This window comes from Rhea americana, unplaced genomic scaffold, assembly GCF_003343005.1.
Source record: "Rhea americana isolate MKP2758 unplaced genomic scaffold, rheAme1 scaffold_71, whole genome shotgun sequence".
In the NCBI taxonomy this organism is placed as follows: Eukaryota; Metazoa; Chordata; class Aves; order Rheiformes; family Rheidae; genus Rhea; species Rhea americana.
The window spans coordinates 2,597,557-2,616,723 of record NW_028186879.1 but is presented as its reverse complement, the minus strand read 5'-3'; the positions used below and the strand labels follow the sequence as shown (position 1 = coordinate 2,616,723).

The following is a 19,167-nucleotide window of genomic DNA, read 5'->3' as shown; positions in this document are numbered from 1 at the left end:
TGGAGCTGCAGAGACGGGACAGGAGGAATTGGACAGAGGGACAAACGTTGCATTTTGTGCAACTAGAGTCCCCCTGCCCTTCAGTGTGACTGACCTACTGTTCTCACTGTCCACTGGCGCTGAGACTTTTAGTAACTTTGTTATGACAAGCAAGATAGTTTGGACATCCATCATCGAATCCTGTGCCTTGCTTTATTGCTTTCCAATCATCTTCACCTTTTTGCAGTAGCCACTTTTTAGAGTTCTGTTTAGGCTAACTGGGAAACACAACCAACACCCATGGCCCTGAGCACAAACTGTGAACAAGCTCTGCACAGAGCACATTGGGAAAGCCATCAGTGTTGTGCCTCACAGGCTCCTAACGTCACACTTGGATGTCCAGCACAGGAGGAAAGTTTGTTTTAAAAAGTTCAGAGAAAGTTTGTGTTGCTTCTTCTCTGTTTATTCTGGATACAAGWCGACTGGGTTTAATTGCAACAGTTGGTGCAATGGGGAAGGGTAAAGATTTTTTTTAGGATAAGAATTGGTATAATTTGAAAATATTCCCATTATTATTTTTGGATTCTTAAATGATAGCTTGATTATAAAGTTTATCCTTATGAATTAAAAGAAAGATAACTTCAGTGCCAGGAACTAATAATGCCCAGTAAGACACAAAACAACAGCCTTCCAACTATCTGCAATATGTTCAGAGGAGGCCTTATTTTTGTCACATTTAAAACAGCATTAAACAAGAGGAAGCCATTGAAATCAGCAAATTGCGGCCTAAGGGCTATTCCTGTCTTCCTATTCCTTATGAACAGATGTTTTGAGCRAACATGAAAAGATTTGTCATCTTTTTAAAATTTTAATAATTTCTGCATTATGTCACYCCCCTTCTGAGCACTACAGATTTTAACCTGCTGTCACCTAAAGCCTGAAGAGTGTTACTTATGAATTCTGCCACTCTCTTTCTCATAAAGGTAATATTATAAAAAGGAGAAGTTCTTGTGCAGTCAACACAAACRCATACACAAAAACCTGACTTAATGCTTTGGAAATGCAAAAAATTGTTTTATGTTATTACTGTTGCTTTTTTTAATGTGCATTTTCCCAGTGCAATTTTGCTGGACCTTTTGCCACTGACCATATTAAAAGGAAGCTATTATACCCAGCATGAAACTATGAAAGTAACAATTTTAAGAAACAATTCTAAACATACATTCACACAGGTGTTATTGTCCCTAGACTGTCCCATAGGTTGTGGGTTTAAAGGTGACCCTAGGATTTGCAAGATCCTAGCTTYTTCCCTGTTCACGCAAGACTGGGGCTTTGTTTCTCTGTAAATTGGCTGGTAGTGCTATGCTTTGGCCTGTAACTAATGACGTTATGCAGCTGTACTGGTACCCTGGGCACAGCAGATGCCATTATATAACATGGACAGTACAAACCTATGACTACTGCTACTTGGCTTTTTAATTAAGTGTCTCTTAAGAACAGGCATTTGCGGCCAATGTTTCATACAACAGCACCAGGATTTTGCATGGAATTTTACTATTAACTGTTTTTTGTGAAATGAATCTTTTCATATCTCGTAAAGTTATGGAGTGTCTTCATCAGTAACACTTGTGTCATGGATGTCAGAGCCAGCTGCTCTGAGCCTTTGCCCCACAAGGAAGACACACCTGAACAGCCCTCATCTACGCAGATGAAGTCCGTGCCTGGTAAGGAAGAGACAACAGTCCCAGAGGGTTGAGTACACATCTGCACTGAGCATGAAAAGGGAAAAGCAAGAACATTCCTCTTTATTTTTACTGCTTCTGAGAGGAAAACCTTGCACTCACCCATTTCTTTATCTTCCTGAACTCTCCTCCTTTCATTTTCACATGCCTCCATCCATCTCTTCTTATCCTCCTGTTTTTTTGCACAGAACAAATGAATCTCTTCGGTTGCTCTGTTTATAATCTTAAAAGCATTCTTGACGTTGATGTTAAAGTCTTTGTCTTTGCCATCTTCTGTGTCCACAAGTTCCATCTGATCCATGTCCATACGATCCTTATAATACAAGATGTCCCTTCTCAGCAGGTCTTTCTTACAGAATACAAGCTGATGGTCAAAAAGGAAGAAAGTCCTCTGCTGGCTTTTGCCTTGCTTTGAAATTTTAGTCAGTTCTCCTGAATGGATCAGTTCTGAGCTTCTGGCTAACACATCTGGTCCCTAAAAAAATACATATTTATACATAGTAGCAAGTAAATAATATTTTAAGATCTTACTTTGTGCCTAACCATTCTCATTTTACTAACTAGTCTTATCTTCATTCAATTTTCTTATATTTTCATTATTAGATTTGAAAGTGTCTTGGAACGGAGATAATCTTACACAGACAAACTCAGTGAGTGTGATTCTGTTCTTTATCTCTGCATAAATCAAGAGGATTCTTAAAGTCAGTGATGCATGTTCAAGTTYTGATAAAACCATCAAAAGTCAAAACAAGAGTCTACGGCTCTAACAAAAAATCCATTTTGTCATTTTCTACATGTCAGTGTTATCTCAAGTGCATGTGTACATGTACTATCTGCTGCTCTTCCTGAGTAATAAACAAGGTAATCAGTAACACAATCATTGCAAATGAGGTTGCAGCTGGACTTTTAACTGAGCAATGACCAGCCGAAATGTGGGCACCATAAACTCTCTGCACAGCACGACACATCCTCCAGAGGACAGGAGGTACCGTACACAGGACCTTTGCCCACGAAGGGGCCAGGCCAACACTTACCTCCCAATCTACTATAGAGACTTGCCAGCGTGCGATCTTGTCTATGCTCTCCAGTCTTCGCTTTCGCTCATTGATCAGGCACGCTACATTCTTCATAGCCTCATARGCAGCTTTAATGTTGTTATAATCACTGTGAAACGTAGGCACATTTCAAAGATCACTCACGCAGTGGATATGATGCAATTACTGACATAACCTAGTGCTTAAAGTATATTAGCCTGCACTACCCAATCATGCCTCTTCTCAGAGTATTTAAATAAGATAGATAGGTGATTCTCAGCTGTCTTGAAGCTTATACAGTAGTCTGTACAATTCAGCGCTCCTATATTGCTACGCTTGGTCCAGGAGCAAATTACTAAACCAGTTGAGGGAGGCCTTAGAGTCCCAGCAGAGCAGCTGCCTCCCCACTTTTATACGAGCAACTCAGAAATGGAGCCAGAGACTGAAAACAGTATGAGCTAGAAATAAATCCTGTAAGGAGGGTCAGCCTCAGTGGCCTTTTTATCTGCTTCTGTCTCAGTTCCTATTTTCATCTGCTGCTGCTGATGGATGCACTTCCCTTCTCCCCTGCGTGTTACTTTCTTCTTATTTTTAGCGCTGGAAACTCTTTTTCTGCCACGCTGTACACAAAAAGTGAGATTAACAATAACAGGATCCTCCTGATGTCAGGGAGATGTCCCGCAGTGTGACTGCATGATATTAGCACTGTTACTCTCGCCCTTCCTTATCTCAGTTCCTTCTTGCTTTACTGGTGTGACATAAATCCTCACTTGTTGCACAACCTGTGGCCTTCACGGCAGGCAGTGCACCTCGTGTCTTTAATCCTTGTATGAAAACAGAACAAAAGACCATCACTCTGAAGCTGCAAAAACAAGCTGCCTGGAGCTTCACCAAGGCTCTGCGCGAGCGTGGGCGTGCGCTTGCAAGCAGCGTGCGCGCTGAGAGCACCTGCGTGTTTGAAGGCATCTCTGTACGCTGTGCCACCAAAGAGGGGAAACGAGCAGTACGGGGCGAAGGTGGCCAGATCTTGCTCTCGCTTTATCTACAGGTTYAGTAGCTCACTGAATAATCCTCCTAAAACTACGAGCAGTGAAACAGCCACTAATGTTAGTGTTTGCTGCTGGGCTTCCAAGCCAGCTGCAGAGCTGAACAGAGGCATTACACATCTGAACGTCAGTAACTCGCAGCTCCTGGACTACAGCCGCTAGCAAAAATCCCACTGCTTCCAAGGGGAGTTTTCTCAAGGTTAAAAAAGTGCAGACTTTGGCCCGTGAAACATCGCTTCAGGACACGATTGGACTTTGAGCATGGGGTGGGGGAGGGGGGAGCACAATAGTGTTTTTCTTGCAGTTATACAAGCTAAAAAGGCAGACATTTAAAGATAAAATCTTAATTTATTCAAAGAGTGAATCAGCCCACAGGTATACTAGAACAGCTAATAACCTGCAACTACGGTGGAGCAATTCATTTTTATCCCAGCTGAAAATCTAATGTCTGGGCTATATTGCAAGCAAATATTTTGGAGCAATGGAAGAACACTAGGTTTACCTTTATCTTCTAGCATCCTAAGCTTTCTAGCAGACACTAAACAAAAAAATATTTTCATAACAAAACTGATCATTTGAATTTCAGCTGAGCTTTGGCTGGTTCTGGTTTGTCTGTACAATTACACAGAGTGGAAAGTCATTCATTTCTTAAATTAACAGAAAGTTCTGAGAATCAAAATCAAATTCTGAATTTTAGATTTTACAATAACAATATGTCTGTTTCATGCTCAGAATAATGCTTATGGTTTTCTGGTCTATGATAATGCTTACATAACTTTTAATACCTGAAAACAGTATATGCATTATATAGGTTAATTATGTAACAAGAGTTAGTATGTTGGTCACTTAAATGGAAGAATTATTAAATTAGTTTTTCGTTTCTGAGAAGCTCTTTTTCATGATATATTTCCTATTCTGTTATGGTCTCCACCTAGATTTATTATTTTTTCCRGTTTTCATTATTTACAATCAGTAATAAATCCCAACTTAGGCAGAGATAAAAGGGAACGCTGCTGTCTTCTAGTGAGAGTTCAGTTTTGAGGGACTGGGATATTCACACTGAGTTGACAAAATGACTCAGATAGAAAGAAGTCTAGAAGGAACAGATAACAAAGATCCTCATAGCAAATTTTTGAGGGGATATTAAGGAAATTCTGGGGTAAAATAGGAGGGAAAGAGACGTCAGGACAATTACAAAGTCAAGAAAATTAAAATTAAAAAAAAAATTAAATATTAGGAATATCCTTGGGAAAGGGTACACAGAGCAAGGAGTAAGCAGAAATGCRGTAACAAAGTAAATGCTGAATATGGATGACTAGCCATATGAATCATGACTTGAGTCATGGTCACATGATCCCAAAATATTCTATTTTTTAGGGGGACGAGTGTTTGGARGATGTCTCTATCATTAGGGGCATTTTTCTTTAGAAGATAGCAACTCATGCCCAGGTATTTATACATCCTTTGTTGCTATCTTGAATAGCATGACTTTTGAATAACAAGAGTTCGCTAATGTTTTCTTATAAAATTATTTTAAGTTACTTGTGCTCTCCCTTTATTGATCATTGTCTCTTAGCTTTTCACTCTCTTCATTCTCGCTATATTCCCACTTTTTCTAACTACATCTTTTTACTGGGATTAAGAAATTTTCTTCCCACATCTTTTTTCTGCAGTGTATATTACTTTTAAGTTTCAAAAATAAAAATCACAGAATCACTCAGACTGTGTTTTGTTCTAAGACCCTATTTACCTTTTTTTGTGCCCATAAGATTATGCAGCTTCCCCATCTCTTCTGCATATTTCCCTCTTCATTTCTTTGGACATATTGGCTTTCTTCACTCTGATTTACAACCCACTCCTTGGCACCTTTTTCCTTCTTCCTCTTTCACTTATTCCTCATTCTCTGGCACCCTGTCAGTCCCYCACGCTACACTACAGATACTATTTKTGTTAATATWTTGATGGTTCCAGGAGGAATGCTTGTCTACAGCAGTCAGTGGGAGTTTTGTTCTCAAAAGCCTCAGTGTAGTTCAGTGTTGCCTATTACTGTCAGAAAGCTTGAGTAAGCAGGTGCTATTGCTGTTTAGGATTTATCTTTTTAATCCTCTCACCTGTGCTCCTGAGTGGTATATTTGAGCAACTCAGCAAGCTGCAGAGGGTATTTGCAGATTTTCTGAACAGGCGTGAGAAGAAAACCATCAATGGCAATGTCAATCATCTGCTGCAGCAAGCGACAGGCCTCGAAGAAGTGGCGGTATTTGCCCTGTTTCATTAGCTTGGAAAGTTCAATGCAGGCGCTGGGATGATTGTTACAATACTCTGAATAAATAGCAAAACCTTCTTGCTACAAAAAAAAAAAAGGAAGAAAAAGTCAAAGCTTTAAAGCATTTGTTTATAAAGATTGACTTTTTTTTGTAACATCTATTATATGCAGTTATAGTAATTACTGCATTAGGAAATAATTTAGGAATTACTTCCTAAATTGTTTCCAAAATAAATGAGTAAAAGTCAGGTTTGAAACCACACAGAAATCTACTTTGTAACTGTTAATRCTATGTACCTTCCTTGTATGAATGCAAAAAGAGGGGATCCATTGAATCAGAATAGTTAAATCCACTTTAAAAAGTCCTTTTCTTTGGGGAATCTTGGAAATTAGAAAGCCTTGATGGCTATGGCTCCAGCAAGTGTTTTTCACAGTCAAACAGAGCCTTCCCCCACCACCTTCTTTCCTTGTTTGTTTGTTTGKTTTTTTAATGTAGYTTTTGCATGCCGATTTGAACAATTTGAAAGCGCTGGACATAGTCCAGCTCATCTGTGATCACTAGAATTTTGAAAAGGAAACTTAAATGTGTGTGGAGATACACATTTAATGAGGAGAAATCTAAAACATTCAAGTTACTTTTTACTTGTAAACACTCTGAATTCTAAAATGCTATACATGCATAGTTTAGCATTTGATAGATTAGTAAAATCTCCTCCTTATCTGGTAACTTAGCTTTTTCTTACTGTATTTTGTTCATGTCATAAATAAAATGAATTTTTGTGACATACATGTTGAAGAAAGCATGACCCTATTTCACTTAGATGAGGTTCCTCTTTGTTGTACTGCTTCTCAAGATCTTTCAGAAACTTCCTCTGGAATTTGTAAATATCCTCAATGTTCCCAAAAATGGTGTTTAACTGCGCCACGGTGAACATTCCTGTATGTTTGCGACACTGCCGAATATAACCCTGGAATTGAAATAAGAGAACCTCTTCTTATCAAGTCTGAAGATACACAAACAGGTTCTACGTTGAACAAGCCCATTTAAACTGGCAGCAATTAGATGTTGTAATCCCAGGGCAGGTGTCTGGTTTCTGACCCTGCACCCAAAACTGGACGTRCAATTTCAATGTTACACTACGTTTTTTTCTAATCCAGTCTCTATTTCACAGTACAGTTGATGAGTCAGAGAACCAGATACCTTCATAATATATAAAGCTCATTTGCATCTTCCTGTTATCAAGCCAGATGGAGGCCTGGTGTAAGGCCCCATGTGTCCTACTAGTTCAGCTGCTGTGCTTTTCTTTGTAATCCTCTTGTGCCATAACAGTTCTTCTCTATCTGAGGAAGAACAAATCCTAAATAATTAATATAAAGATACCTTCTGCCAAGGCTAACGTGCTGATTCCTTAGCGGTATGTAACCAGGGCCCAGTCTAAGCCAGTGGAGCTAAATTAGAAACATGTTACAACACATTCAGCATGCTACTGTTTGGTAAAATCCATATCACATTGGCAGGAGTAAATAATACTGGCAAGATTGCATGGAAAAACATCATCGCTTTCTCCATTTTTTCTCTTTACTTGTAAGGGCATCACATGGGTCCAGATCACTTCATTTCCATCCAACCTTAAGTAGCTACCTGGCCAAATCTTCCAGTTTTAGAATGCMCTTGGGCAAATTCTGCTCTGCGTTCAGTAATCCACATTAGATTGTATCAGTATTTACATAGCTATGAGGCAAAGGAAAGATTGGGGGCTCTAACAGGTTCAGGGGCGCAGGTACTCAGCAGCAGCCGCCACATGCAGCCSCAAGTCCTTGATCACAGAATCACAGAATGGTTGAGGTTGGAAGGGACCTCTGGAGATCATCTAGTCCAACCCCCCCCCCCTGCTCAAGCAGGGTCACCCGGAGCATGTTAGACAGGGTTGCATCCAGGYGGGCCTTGAAGATCTCCAGAGAAGGAGACTCCACAACCTCTCTGGGCAACTTGTGCCAGGGCTCCGTCACTCTCACAGTAAAGAAGTTCCTCCTCATATTCAAGTGGAACTTCCTGTGTTTTTTGCCTGTTGCCTCTAGTCTTGTCACATGGGACAACTGAAAAGAGTTTGTCCCCGTCCCCTGGACATCCTCCCTTCAGGTACTTSTACACATTGATAAGATCCYCCCTCAGTCTTCTCTTCCCCAGGCTGAACAGGCCCAGCTCTCRCAGMCGTTCCTCAYAGGGCAGRTGCTCCAGCCCTCKGATCATCTTYRTAGCCCTGTGCTGGACTCTCTCCAGTAGCTCCATGTCTCTCTTRTMMTGGGRAGCCCAGAACTGGACGCAGTACTCTAGATGAGGCCTCCCCAGGKCTGAGTAGAGGGRCAGGRTCACCTCCCTCGRCCTGCTGGCAACACTCTTCCTAAWGCACCCCAGGAGACCATTGGCCTTCCTGGCCACAGGGGCACATTGCTGTGCACATGGTGCAGAAGCTGCAGGTCAGGGAACGTCCGCTCTGCTCATACTCTTGTAGCATGTACGGCACCTGGGTACGGATGGTGCAAAGGTTAACGGCTGTGCCAGGGTTACCTGCCAGGCTTCTCCATCTGGTGACTCTGGGGCAAACTTCTCCCAAATCTCTTTGGGTGCRGACAGCAGAAAAAAATCCGCAGCTGCTCCAGTGAGGCTTTCCAGGAAGCAACTCTGAATATTGCTGGTGTTGTTAGGAATATTCCTGTCTTCTCCACAACCATCTGCTCTGAGAGCTGTGCGGCAGCTATACTGTACATAAGCTAGCTGTTGGGTTTGCTACTGTTTAGGAGGATGACGCCAACAAAGAAAATGATCTGTGCAGCTCTTGTAAATGTGGATTGCAAACAATTTTTTGAACTTAAAATCTTTTCCTGGGTATACTACCAGTTTTACAATCCTGACTGCACCAGTGCTAGTGATGCATTCTTCTGCAGAACTTGTATGTTTGGATTAGCATCTGCAGTATCTTTTCTGACTCAGTCTTACTTGAGTGTATTTGCAGCCTTATGTCCTGCTTGCACCACCATACTGATTCACYCTGAGGAAAGCAGACCACCTTTGCCCCACTGGTTGAATGTGGAATACCACTTCTCCACTTGGAAATATGTGTTAGCTCTGGTTTTCTAAACTCGTTTAAAGAAAGAGTTATAGGAGACCTGTATCAGAGAAGTTTAATAATTAATATCAATTTAAGAATTAATAGTCCAGTAAAATATGACAGTCATGTCCTAGAACCCAGGCAACCGTGACAGAGACACACCGGTATGTACAAACTCCTCTGGGATATTTCAGGCAAACTTACTCTAGCAGAAGTAAAGAGTGCATCTAAATCACAAAACTCACATTTTTTTACTTCAGGCAAACTTACTCTAGCAGAAGTAAAGAGTGCATCTAAATCACAAAACTCACATTTTTTTAAAGAATGGACTGCAAATTAACAAAATTTGTCCTTTAATTTGTTCTCCCTTTTTTATTCCTAAAAATCCATTAAAAAGGTTTGATCTAAAAAAAAATCARTAAGTTTTGTCTTTTGATGTTAGAAGTTCACCTTTTGTCTATTGTGTTTTCTATTAAAGAATCTTACGATGAGTGGTGGACTAAAGGATAACAACGTGACAAACACAGAGAGAGGCCCAGCAAACTGAGGGTAGAAGGAACATTTCGGCAGGCTACTTAGCACCTTTCCAGTGGCTTTTATTAACCACAAATACAGCCCRAATACAGGTCAGATGCATCACAGTCCATTTCAGAAGAGGCAAACTTCAGTGAAAGTTTTAAGAAGTTYCTAGCCCAAGTGTGGTCCTCCAAGAAAAACTGAGCAAACAACAGAAAAAAAMCACTACATTCTTAACACAAGGATCTCGAAACAAGGAAAGGGATTAAAAATTTCTTCTTAGCTACCAAGGACCCAGCAGAAATCACCAGCTGAAAAGTTCTCCTTCCAGGTTACTTTCAAAATGTTTCATCTCTGAACTGTAATAGAATTTACTAAAGATACTGAAAATTTTCTACCAAAACCAACTCATAAAAAGTACTAAATAAACTGGACTTCCTCTCTCTCATATTTATGGAAATAGTGGTCAGATAAGCAAAGCACTTTTTCCACGTCAAAAGTGGAATGTTTTTTTAGAAAGCAAGTGGTGCCTTGTGGCAATCTATGGAGAGGAGAGTCAGAACAGTGCACAAGATGGATCTCACTGGCAGCCTCTCATGTGCAGTTAGGACTATTTTGATAAACAAACCTCTTCAATTCTCAACTCATATGGGAAGTTTCGTCCACATTAGGTCTGCAAAATGCTTCCAGGTTAAAGCACATACCTCACAGATGTCCTTGAGATGTTTGATATAGACTCGCTCTGTGTTCATAATTTCCTGTATGACATTGGTCCTCATCTGATCCTTGTTTTCTGCCATCTTCTGACGATGCTTGCTAATATCAGCATCTTGCTCTTCATCCTGGACACTCCCACAGTTTTCTGGAAGTTCTTCCTGATTAACTCGCAGCTGCAGTCAGAAGAAACAAGGCAAACTAGATAAAGCACTAAACAAAATGTGACAATACACTTACAAACTTCTTATAGWTAAGAGAGGACTTGTTAGAGAAATGTTCCCACTCCTATTTTATTGAGAGGGTTCCACAACAAGATTGATCTCATTATACTCACTGGCTATTCAAAAAAGGTCTTGAGATTTCTGTCTAGTTGATTAAATACATGGTTTTCTGCTGACAGATCGTAGAGACACCATGTTATGTAGCCTGTATTTTTTGCAGACATACATTTATTTCTCACCCTAACTAATAACGTATGTATAATTTTATCCAAGTCAGCTTACAGAAAAAAATTTCCAAAGTGGCCAAGTCACTCCAATACTTTTAAATAATTTCCCTCTGTCCCAGGTCCACATCTGTACAATGTGAATAGCAGCACTTTATTTTTGCCCTTTTGTCTGATTGCCCGTTTTGGAGGCTYATGGAGGGTGAAGGCAGGAACCATCTCTTGAATTTTGTGCAGTACTTACTTAATGCAGTATAGCCCAAATTTCACTAGGATCTCAAAATGTACTTTAATAAAGTTCAATTTTAGAACCCTCAAGAGTTATACTGTCATGATAATCCGATAGAGGTCTAAGGAGTTCTCTGGGAACCAGATTACTACAGAAAGCTGAAATAACAACTTCAAGCTGAGATAATAACTTCATTTTACCAAAAAATCCCTGTAGATAATAAGCGGCATGCAGTATAGCTTTGCCTACTCCCTTATGAAAGCTGCTGGGTCCTTTCTGTATACACTGACTGCTCCTGGTTGAATTTTCTGCTGCCCTCATTTCTTGTGAAATCCCTTTGGTTACAAAAGGGCTTCACAAAGAAAGAAGTGAGACTAAAATGTGTCAGAGGAGCTAAAGAACCTTGGGATCTGATTCTTTAATACTTTTTCCCTTGTGAAGTCATCAGGAGCTGCAGCACTGATGTTCAGATGCAAAGATGTTGCGGATCAGGCCCTTAATTTAAATTTAATGCCATGGTCACTGCTGTGTTAATTCTGCTAGGAATCTAGGGTGACAATGGTGCAGAAGCATGCGGAGTGACTAACCCTGACAAAGCTAGCTGGAAACCAGGCTTCCTTGTCTTCATTTCTTCCCCACCACCAGTCTTTGTTGGAAGCTTCTAGGACTCTAATGACATCTCCAGCTTTGAAGCCCAGTTCTTGATCATCCATAGTCACATGGTCCCAGAGAGCTTCTGCATAGACAATGCTGCCATCRCTTATCAGCTGAGATGGGAAGAAAAAGAGTTTGTGATGGGCAAAGGATAAACAATCAGCTACTTATAAACTAAAGATCAAAATGCATCACTAAACCYCCCTAGATTAATCCCATTACAGGATAAAACCCAAACTCYACATTTTCAGAAATCTGTACATACATTCATTAATCTGAGAACAATTAGAGTCCTACACCATGCCCGTTAGCTCAGCTAACTAGTTAAGCTCCCAGATTAGTCCTAGTCAAGAAGTAAAATGCTATCGTTATGCTCTTCTCTTGGCACCTATCTGCTCTTGGGCCTGTTAAGAGGCCTGATGCTGCGGCTGGTGGATTCTTAGTTATGACGGTTACAGTCACCACGCTTTTTATTAATATGAAACCTCATACCTGCAGAAAACACCCACTCCCTCACTACAGCGCTGCAAAGATTCACCATACCTGACCGTAGCACAGGATCATACCTCATTAATTGCTAGCTGTTCTCCTCCAGGCTGCAGGTATCTCGGGCTGGTTTGGCAGAGTTCTTCATAACTGTAATCTTCCTCGCTGCCATTGTCATCCACCAAAGCTGAAGACTCAGTTCCACCATCTGCAGCAGCTAGAACAAGGGCGGAACAGTGGCTTGTCGATCACTTTTATACCAGTGTGCACTCATAAAAACAGTAAAAGTGGAGTCACTTAGGAACTGCCTTTGTTCTTATCAGTATAACAGCAAAGGTACACGGGAAYGGAGCTCTCAGGAAAACCACTTTTCAGTCCTGATATACTTTTGATGTTTGCTAGTAAAATCCTCTTTTAGCATATGATGAAACTGAGATATTCTCCTCTTTCTGTGTATGAAAAATAGAAAGAATTACAACCTTCCCCCCCCCACCCCAGGGTAAATCTAAAATAATCTGAATCAGAACAGAGGTATCAATGCAGTTTCCCACGTTGTAAACGTGGAGCTGCAACAGGCCGGGGCGGTCAGAGGGGCTGCTGTCAGCCCCCGCACGGCGCTGCGACATTCCTGACACGTCCCCCCAGGCCAGGCCGTATCCGGCCCCCGTCTGCGGGGAGCCACCAGGGCGGTGGGCAGCCTGCCTGCAGCAGCCACTACCACAATCCAGGTTCCTCCAAGCCTCCCGTATGCCGGGGAAGCCTTGGAAATCACTGAGMGACGGGGTGGACGGAGGCAGCAGGTAGTGCAGGCTGAACAGGACAGAACTTCCTGAAAAAACAAATTGTTCTGATTTCTCCAATCATGGAAAATTTCTTGGTTTGAAATGCAGCAGCTTGGTACATAGTTTCTAAGACCCGCAATGGGCTGCGAGCTCTGAACTCCCTTTTTAACGGTTACTTTGTCCCAGAATAAGTTCCCAGGCGGCCTGTGGGAAGGAGCACCGTGTCCCTCTGCTTTCCCAAGCGAAGGSAAGGGATCTTTAAGCTGAATTCTTTAACCTCCCACTTGCACTTAACCGCAAGGCACAGCAGCCCGGCCCTGCCCCTGCCTCTTCTCCAGCCTGCTGTTAGCCTGGTGCTGGCCACGTGCCTGGCTCCGGACCGGGGATGTGTGCGGGTTGCAAAGAGATGGCTCCTGGCTTTACTTCACGCATCTGCACAGCTGTAGGTGCCTGCACACACTGCAGCCTACCAGTTATTTACCATACTGGGAGAACCATTTCAGCCCTCTCCCTTTGGGTGCTCATACCATAGCTAGCATCTTCAGTCATTTTAGGAATTAATTTTTAAGAGAAATCTGCAGCACAGATTAACTAAAACTCTGAAAGAATTTTCTATTCTTTAGAAGAATCTTCTGTTCTTGATATAAAAGAACRTGGTTATTACACAACTCTATTTTGTTCCTCAGCATTGTAAATATACATTCACTTTAATGGCATAATCGATCTAACCAGGGAGGTTGCTGAATTCCCAATTAAAAAAAGAGTTTTTTCCCCGAAAAGGCTCCCAAATCTGAACACTGATATACTTTTAAAATACTCCTGTGAAACTTACTGAAAATCCTTTGTTTTAAACCTGCAAAGAAACAGTTCATGAAATCAATTTTTAGCTAAAAATCAACACGAAAATTCATCTCGGTGATCCTTTTTACAGCCCCATTGTAATATCAGTACTGCCTGTGGGTTTTCTGCAGTAACGATGGCACACCAAAATTTCATAATTCATTTAGCTACAGACGAAAAACTGTAATTTCAGGACTGACAACTGTTCATTATTCTTTCCTAAATTAACACGCTTACATTGTCTTGGTAATTAGGCTCAAGCAAAAACCTCTGCTGTGCACTCTGCAGCCGTTCCCCTACCGCTTACAGGCAGCAGTAAGCACATTAGGGCTTCCCTGGATGCTCTAATGGAATGCAAAAACTCCGAGGACAATGTGGGACCGATTCGGATCCCCTAATAGTTTTGCCACCAGTGTAACTCTTGCTGACTCCAGGGGGTCACAGAATATAAACGCAGTCACAGCCAAGCCCCCGGACTGTCACAATTTATCATTTCAGTCTAGAAACACTAAAAAAAAAAGAGCGAGCATGTTCTACTCACACGCACCCATCTGAAGGCTCTCCAGGCTCCAAAATCGCGCCATCCCCCCCCTGGCCACCATGCTGCCGTCAGACTCAACAGGCTGCGCAAGGGTTTGACCTTTAAGAGCTTAGTCCTAAAGGCTTCACGGAGAATCACAGCGGCTCTGAGCTACCGAAACGGCAGAAACAGCTTATTCATTTCTCGGAGCTGCTGCCCGCGCGCTCGGGGCTGAGCCTGCTCGGGAACTGACAGCCGAGTGCGCTCCGGCTGGCCGGGCGCGCGGCGGCTCGCTGACATCATGGGGTGCCCTTAGGGAGGAAGTCGCGGCAAAGAAACAAAACCTGCRTGCACAGCCTCAGCCAGGCTGGGCTTGCAGCCTCCCGCACAGCCGCTGCGGGCACGGCGGGGACGAATGTGTCGAGAGCACCTGAACACCTCCGGCACAGAATGCCAACGAGTGCATTTGTTTTTCATTAAAGCAGCTTAATGTCATTTCGATCTATATTGAAATCACTGCAATTCACAGCGAAGGGAACTGGGAGTTCCTTGTATTGCAACACCGTTCTGAATAGCAGCCTAGTCTTTTTATCTTATAACAGTAAAAATGTTAGGGGATGAAAGATGAAACTATTTTTTTGCTTAGCTATTAACACTTCTCTTGCTCCCCAGGTAAATGACATATCTTTATTAAGAGCATGGGCAGCCTAAATGTTAAGGCTGCAGCAGACTGCTCTGAGAAGAAAAAGAAAGGATGGAGATAATTACTCACTCAAGTTACTAACTTAATCCAGATCCAGAAAATAGAGAATGAAGTAGGGAGATATCTCAGCTTTCACTCACACACCACAAATGACCCAGTCAGAGCGCTGGGTCACTCACGCACCGGAGCTCAGTGTTTACCACTCTTGCATCCTACACAGTTTTGCAGGGAAACTGCATCAGTTCACACACTGGAAGCAAATGCAGGAGTTGCTCCTAAAGGCAGAGCACAAAGCCTGCTGCAACCTGGGTCTGCACTGCTTCCAAGCACAGCACTCCACTTATGATCTGCAGAGCCCTACAGCCTTTAGGAATCATTCTTTACCTGCAAACTGTGCTGCTCGGCTGAGCCTGCCCTTTAACTGGTGACTGCCTCCTCCAGCGACAAGTTCACAAAACCCTTGAGGCATTCTGCACACAGCAATCTCTCAACACCCACCGAGAGCACGTGGTTTCCCGGAGCGCTGCCTCAGAAGGCGAACGAAATGCCAGACATTACGCTGCAATATTAATGCCATCCTCCCGCTAAGATCCAGTCTCTGCTGCACTCTGGACAGGAGACCAATAGAAGCTCTTGCCTGAATCCCCAAACTTCRCTATTATTTCTTGCCGCAAGGAGAYTTGTTGGATAGCACAGTAAAAATAAGCTACTGCGTATTCTGAGAAGAAGATACCCACATATTCTTCACAGTACAAATCAATAAAAGCAACCCCAGCAAACAKAAACCAGTTAAGGAAAAAATCCTTCATGTAGGGGATGCAAGTGCTGATGATCCTGGGACCTGCAAGCAGAGGGCTCACCCTTTCAATCAGCCAGGCTGAAAGCTCGCTGCCACGGCAAATTCCTACTTCTAGGGGAAAAACAACTGTATTGCAAAAGGAARGCTAGATCAAAACCCACATCATTCTTATAGAAGAGACATTAAAAAAATAATTTCTGAAAAACAGTCATTTTGTCTGACTTTTGCAGAACAGCAGGGAATGTGTGCTTTCGCACGATGACTAATGCAATATAACTGTGGGCTGCTGCCAGAAGGGGAGAGCTGTTCTCCCTCCTCTGCACGGTCACATCCAGCAATTGTGCAGCCATAAGCTGAACCGTTGCAAAAGTGCTTATTTTGGGCAAGTTGGTGGCGAGTTTGTTTCCTTGCTGGATCAGCCAGGGACAGGAGGAAGAGCAGACCCTCCTTTGTAGTGGCAGTCCACAGTTACAGTGTCCAAATGCATGCTGAGCTGGCTTATCCAACTCGTAGGGCAACTCTGAAAAGGCTGCAGATACTAAAAYAGTAATGCTAAAATCTAGTTCACCACTTCAGCAAAATCTGGTTCTAGATAYCCCTCTAGTGACTGCCCCCTGCTCAGTGGTTTGACAACAAACATGGGAAAGTTTGAATAGTACTTTTTGTTTGCTTTAAACAATTTAGACTGTAGTAAGTATAGTCTGCCATTATTCAGAACATGCAATAAATCCTATTTTATTCCTTTCCTCARTGTTCTAATGGGACTTTGCAGAAGAAAGTAACACAGGACCCTCCACCCTTGGGCAGACRAGGTCTCTCCAACCCAGCACTCTCTGACAAGGGCCAGTAGCAGATGCCTAGGGCAGAACATAGGTGAGGCACGTAACGGTATATTTCTGATATACTCTCCTAAATTCCAGCTGCTCACAGATCCTATTCAGATTCTTCCTGGGGCAGAGGCGATATCTTCATGTTTAATGAATAGAATTTTTCAAATCATATTCTGAATTTCTGTAAAATTCTGGCATCTGAAACATCTTGTGTAGCAATTAGCCTCATAATTTAGTTTTACAGCATATGAAAACTGTGTTTTGTTTTGAATCTGCTATCTGACCATTTCAGTTGGTGTTCTTTCGCTCTTACATTATTGGAAACCATGAATAACTATCACCTGCTCATTTTTTCCTATGCCATCAGATGATAGTTCTCCCCTACTGCCTTTTTTTCTAAGATGAAGAGCCCTTGCCTGGTTACTCATTTCTCACATACAGGTGTTGAGTAGTTTCCCTTATTCTTTTTGCCTTTCTCTGTATCTTCTCTTGTGCTACTAAAGCCTTTTGAGGTAGAAAAGACTGGGGAGATGCCCTGCCCATACTGCATCATGGAATTACAGTGGTACAAACAGGCTGTTTTGTTCTCTATTCTCTTCCTAGAAATTCCTGCCATTCTATTTACTAAGCACTAAACTGTCATTTTAATTACCTAGTAGAACTGCAAGATCTTTTTCCTGAACAGCAATACCTAGTTCAGAGTCTGCTCTTCCAGAAGCATACTAGCCACATTTTTTTCCACGTGCGCTACCTTGCATTTATCAACACYTACTGCACTGCGCCTCAGTACTGCGAAATCCTTCTGCGAATCTCAGCTTGTGATTTTACTACCCTCAATAATTTAGCACATAAGCAAAAAAATTATAATTTCATTCTATTCCTCTCTCTCCCACATCATTTGTGAAAACACTGAACACCTGAAGACCAGCAGAGTGTCTCACAGGCCTCCACTCTCTCCTTCAGAAAACTGACCACTTTCCTCCTTTTTGTTTCTTAGTGTATAACCATTTGTTAATGCATGAGATCTCCCCTCTTATTCCAAGCCCCTATTAAAAGACATTTATAAGGAATATTGTCGAAGGCCTTCTGAAGATCCAAGTACACTACTGAATCATCCTCTTCACATCCTCAGTGACTTTTTCAGAAAACCTAATAGATTTGTGGGCACAACTTTCCTGTACAAAGGGCATCTTGACTCCTCTTTATCATAAGGATACATCAGGCTGTTGATGTTRTTCTCTGTTACAGTTTGTAAGTCCAATATATATTCTTCATATTTTCTATGTACTATTAGGTCAGGCTCTCTGGTCTACTGCTCGCTGGATCCCTCCTGATACTGCTTCAAAACTGGTCTTCACACTGCTGCCTTCATGTTTTCTTGTACCGATGTAATTTTAAACAATAAATTCCATGCTGAAGACAGTAGCTAAGCAATTTCATTCTTAAATCCCTTTAGAAGTCTTGGTTCTGGCAATTTATTTCTATTCATTTAGCTATTCTAAAACTTCAGCTGATATCTCATTTTGAGATAGACCTCTAATCTTTATCTAACTTGACTATCCTTTTATTTTTCAGTCACTTACAAAACCTACAGACTATCTAGTGGTCTACATACTTCTAACATTTCTGAAAAAGGACTTACATTTTTATACCTTTAGCAAATTCTTTCTACCTTCCCGTATTTTTATGTTGCTAGAGTTTATGATTTTTTCTATTTGGATACAATTCAACAATCCGAGGGATGCCTTTTTCTTCTTCTAATAGTTTCCTTTCCCCTGCTGTTTAATGACAGAACCCTTTTCTGGTGTTTCCAAAGTCTTTTTTTGATAGGTGATAAGAATTTGTTCTAAGTGTCTAATATGCCTGAAAGCATACATCACCTTTGGCTATTCCTTTAAATTTCCTTGAGACAAGCTTTCTCATTTTTATCTACTTTCTATCCTTTAAATTAACACCTACTGTATTGGATGTTTTGACTCTCCTCACTCCTGCAAGGCTCTGAGTGCCTTAGGGATACAGAGGGCAAAATTTGTGATCTGTCTATATCCAGTCAATAAACTGCACCAAAGCCATAACTACGGAAGCAATCAACTAGCTSAGTTGCAGACATCTACAGTTTGATGAGACATCTTCCACCCTTGTGGAGTAACTCTTTAATGTGTTTAACATAGCACAGAAAAAAAGTCAAGAATTGCTTCTCTTCTTGTAGGTTTCTCAATTAGCTGCATCAAGAAGTCGTCTTTTATTGTACCTAAAAACATAGCATTATGCCCAGTAACAACATCTAATACAGGCAACAGTAATTTAACTCTCCTTTTTGTGATTRTGCTTGCTGCCTTTGCAACCTCTCTGGTTTCCTTAGTATGCCACATTTACTAACAGCATCCTGGTCATCTGAGGTAGTTTGTAATTTAATCCTAATACTACACTTTCCCTGTGCAGGCATGGAATTCCAGTCCATGGATCCTGTGA

The 19,167-nt window shown here is 41.7% G+C and overlaps 1 protein-coding gene across 1 annotated transcript in view; it reads right to left on the bottom strand.

Moving 5' to 3' along the window:
• SPATA13 (spermatogenesis associated 13) overlaps nt 1–19,167 on the bottom strand; it is a 50,218-nt gene that overhangs the window by 8,460 nt on the left and 22,591 nt on the right. Inside the window, exons 4-10 of the mRNA XM_085321759.1 lie at nt 12,302–12,438; nt 11,669–11,848; nt 10,395–10,580; nt 6,853–7,032; nt 5,913–6,145; nt 2,756–2,885; nt 1,824–2,196 (exon numbers count right to left, since the gene is read on the bottom strand). Of these exons, the coding sequence (XP_085177885.1) occupies nt 1,824–2,196; nt 2,756–2,885; nt 5,913–6,145; nt 6,853–7,032; nt 10,395–10,580; nt 11,669–11,848; nt 12,302–12,438 (1,419 nt within the window). The remainder of the gene's footprint in view (nt 1–1,823; nt 2,197–2,755; nt 2,886–5,912; nt 6,146–6,852; nt 7,033–10,394; nt 10,581–11,668; nt 11,849–12,301; nt 12,439–19,167) is intronic.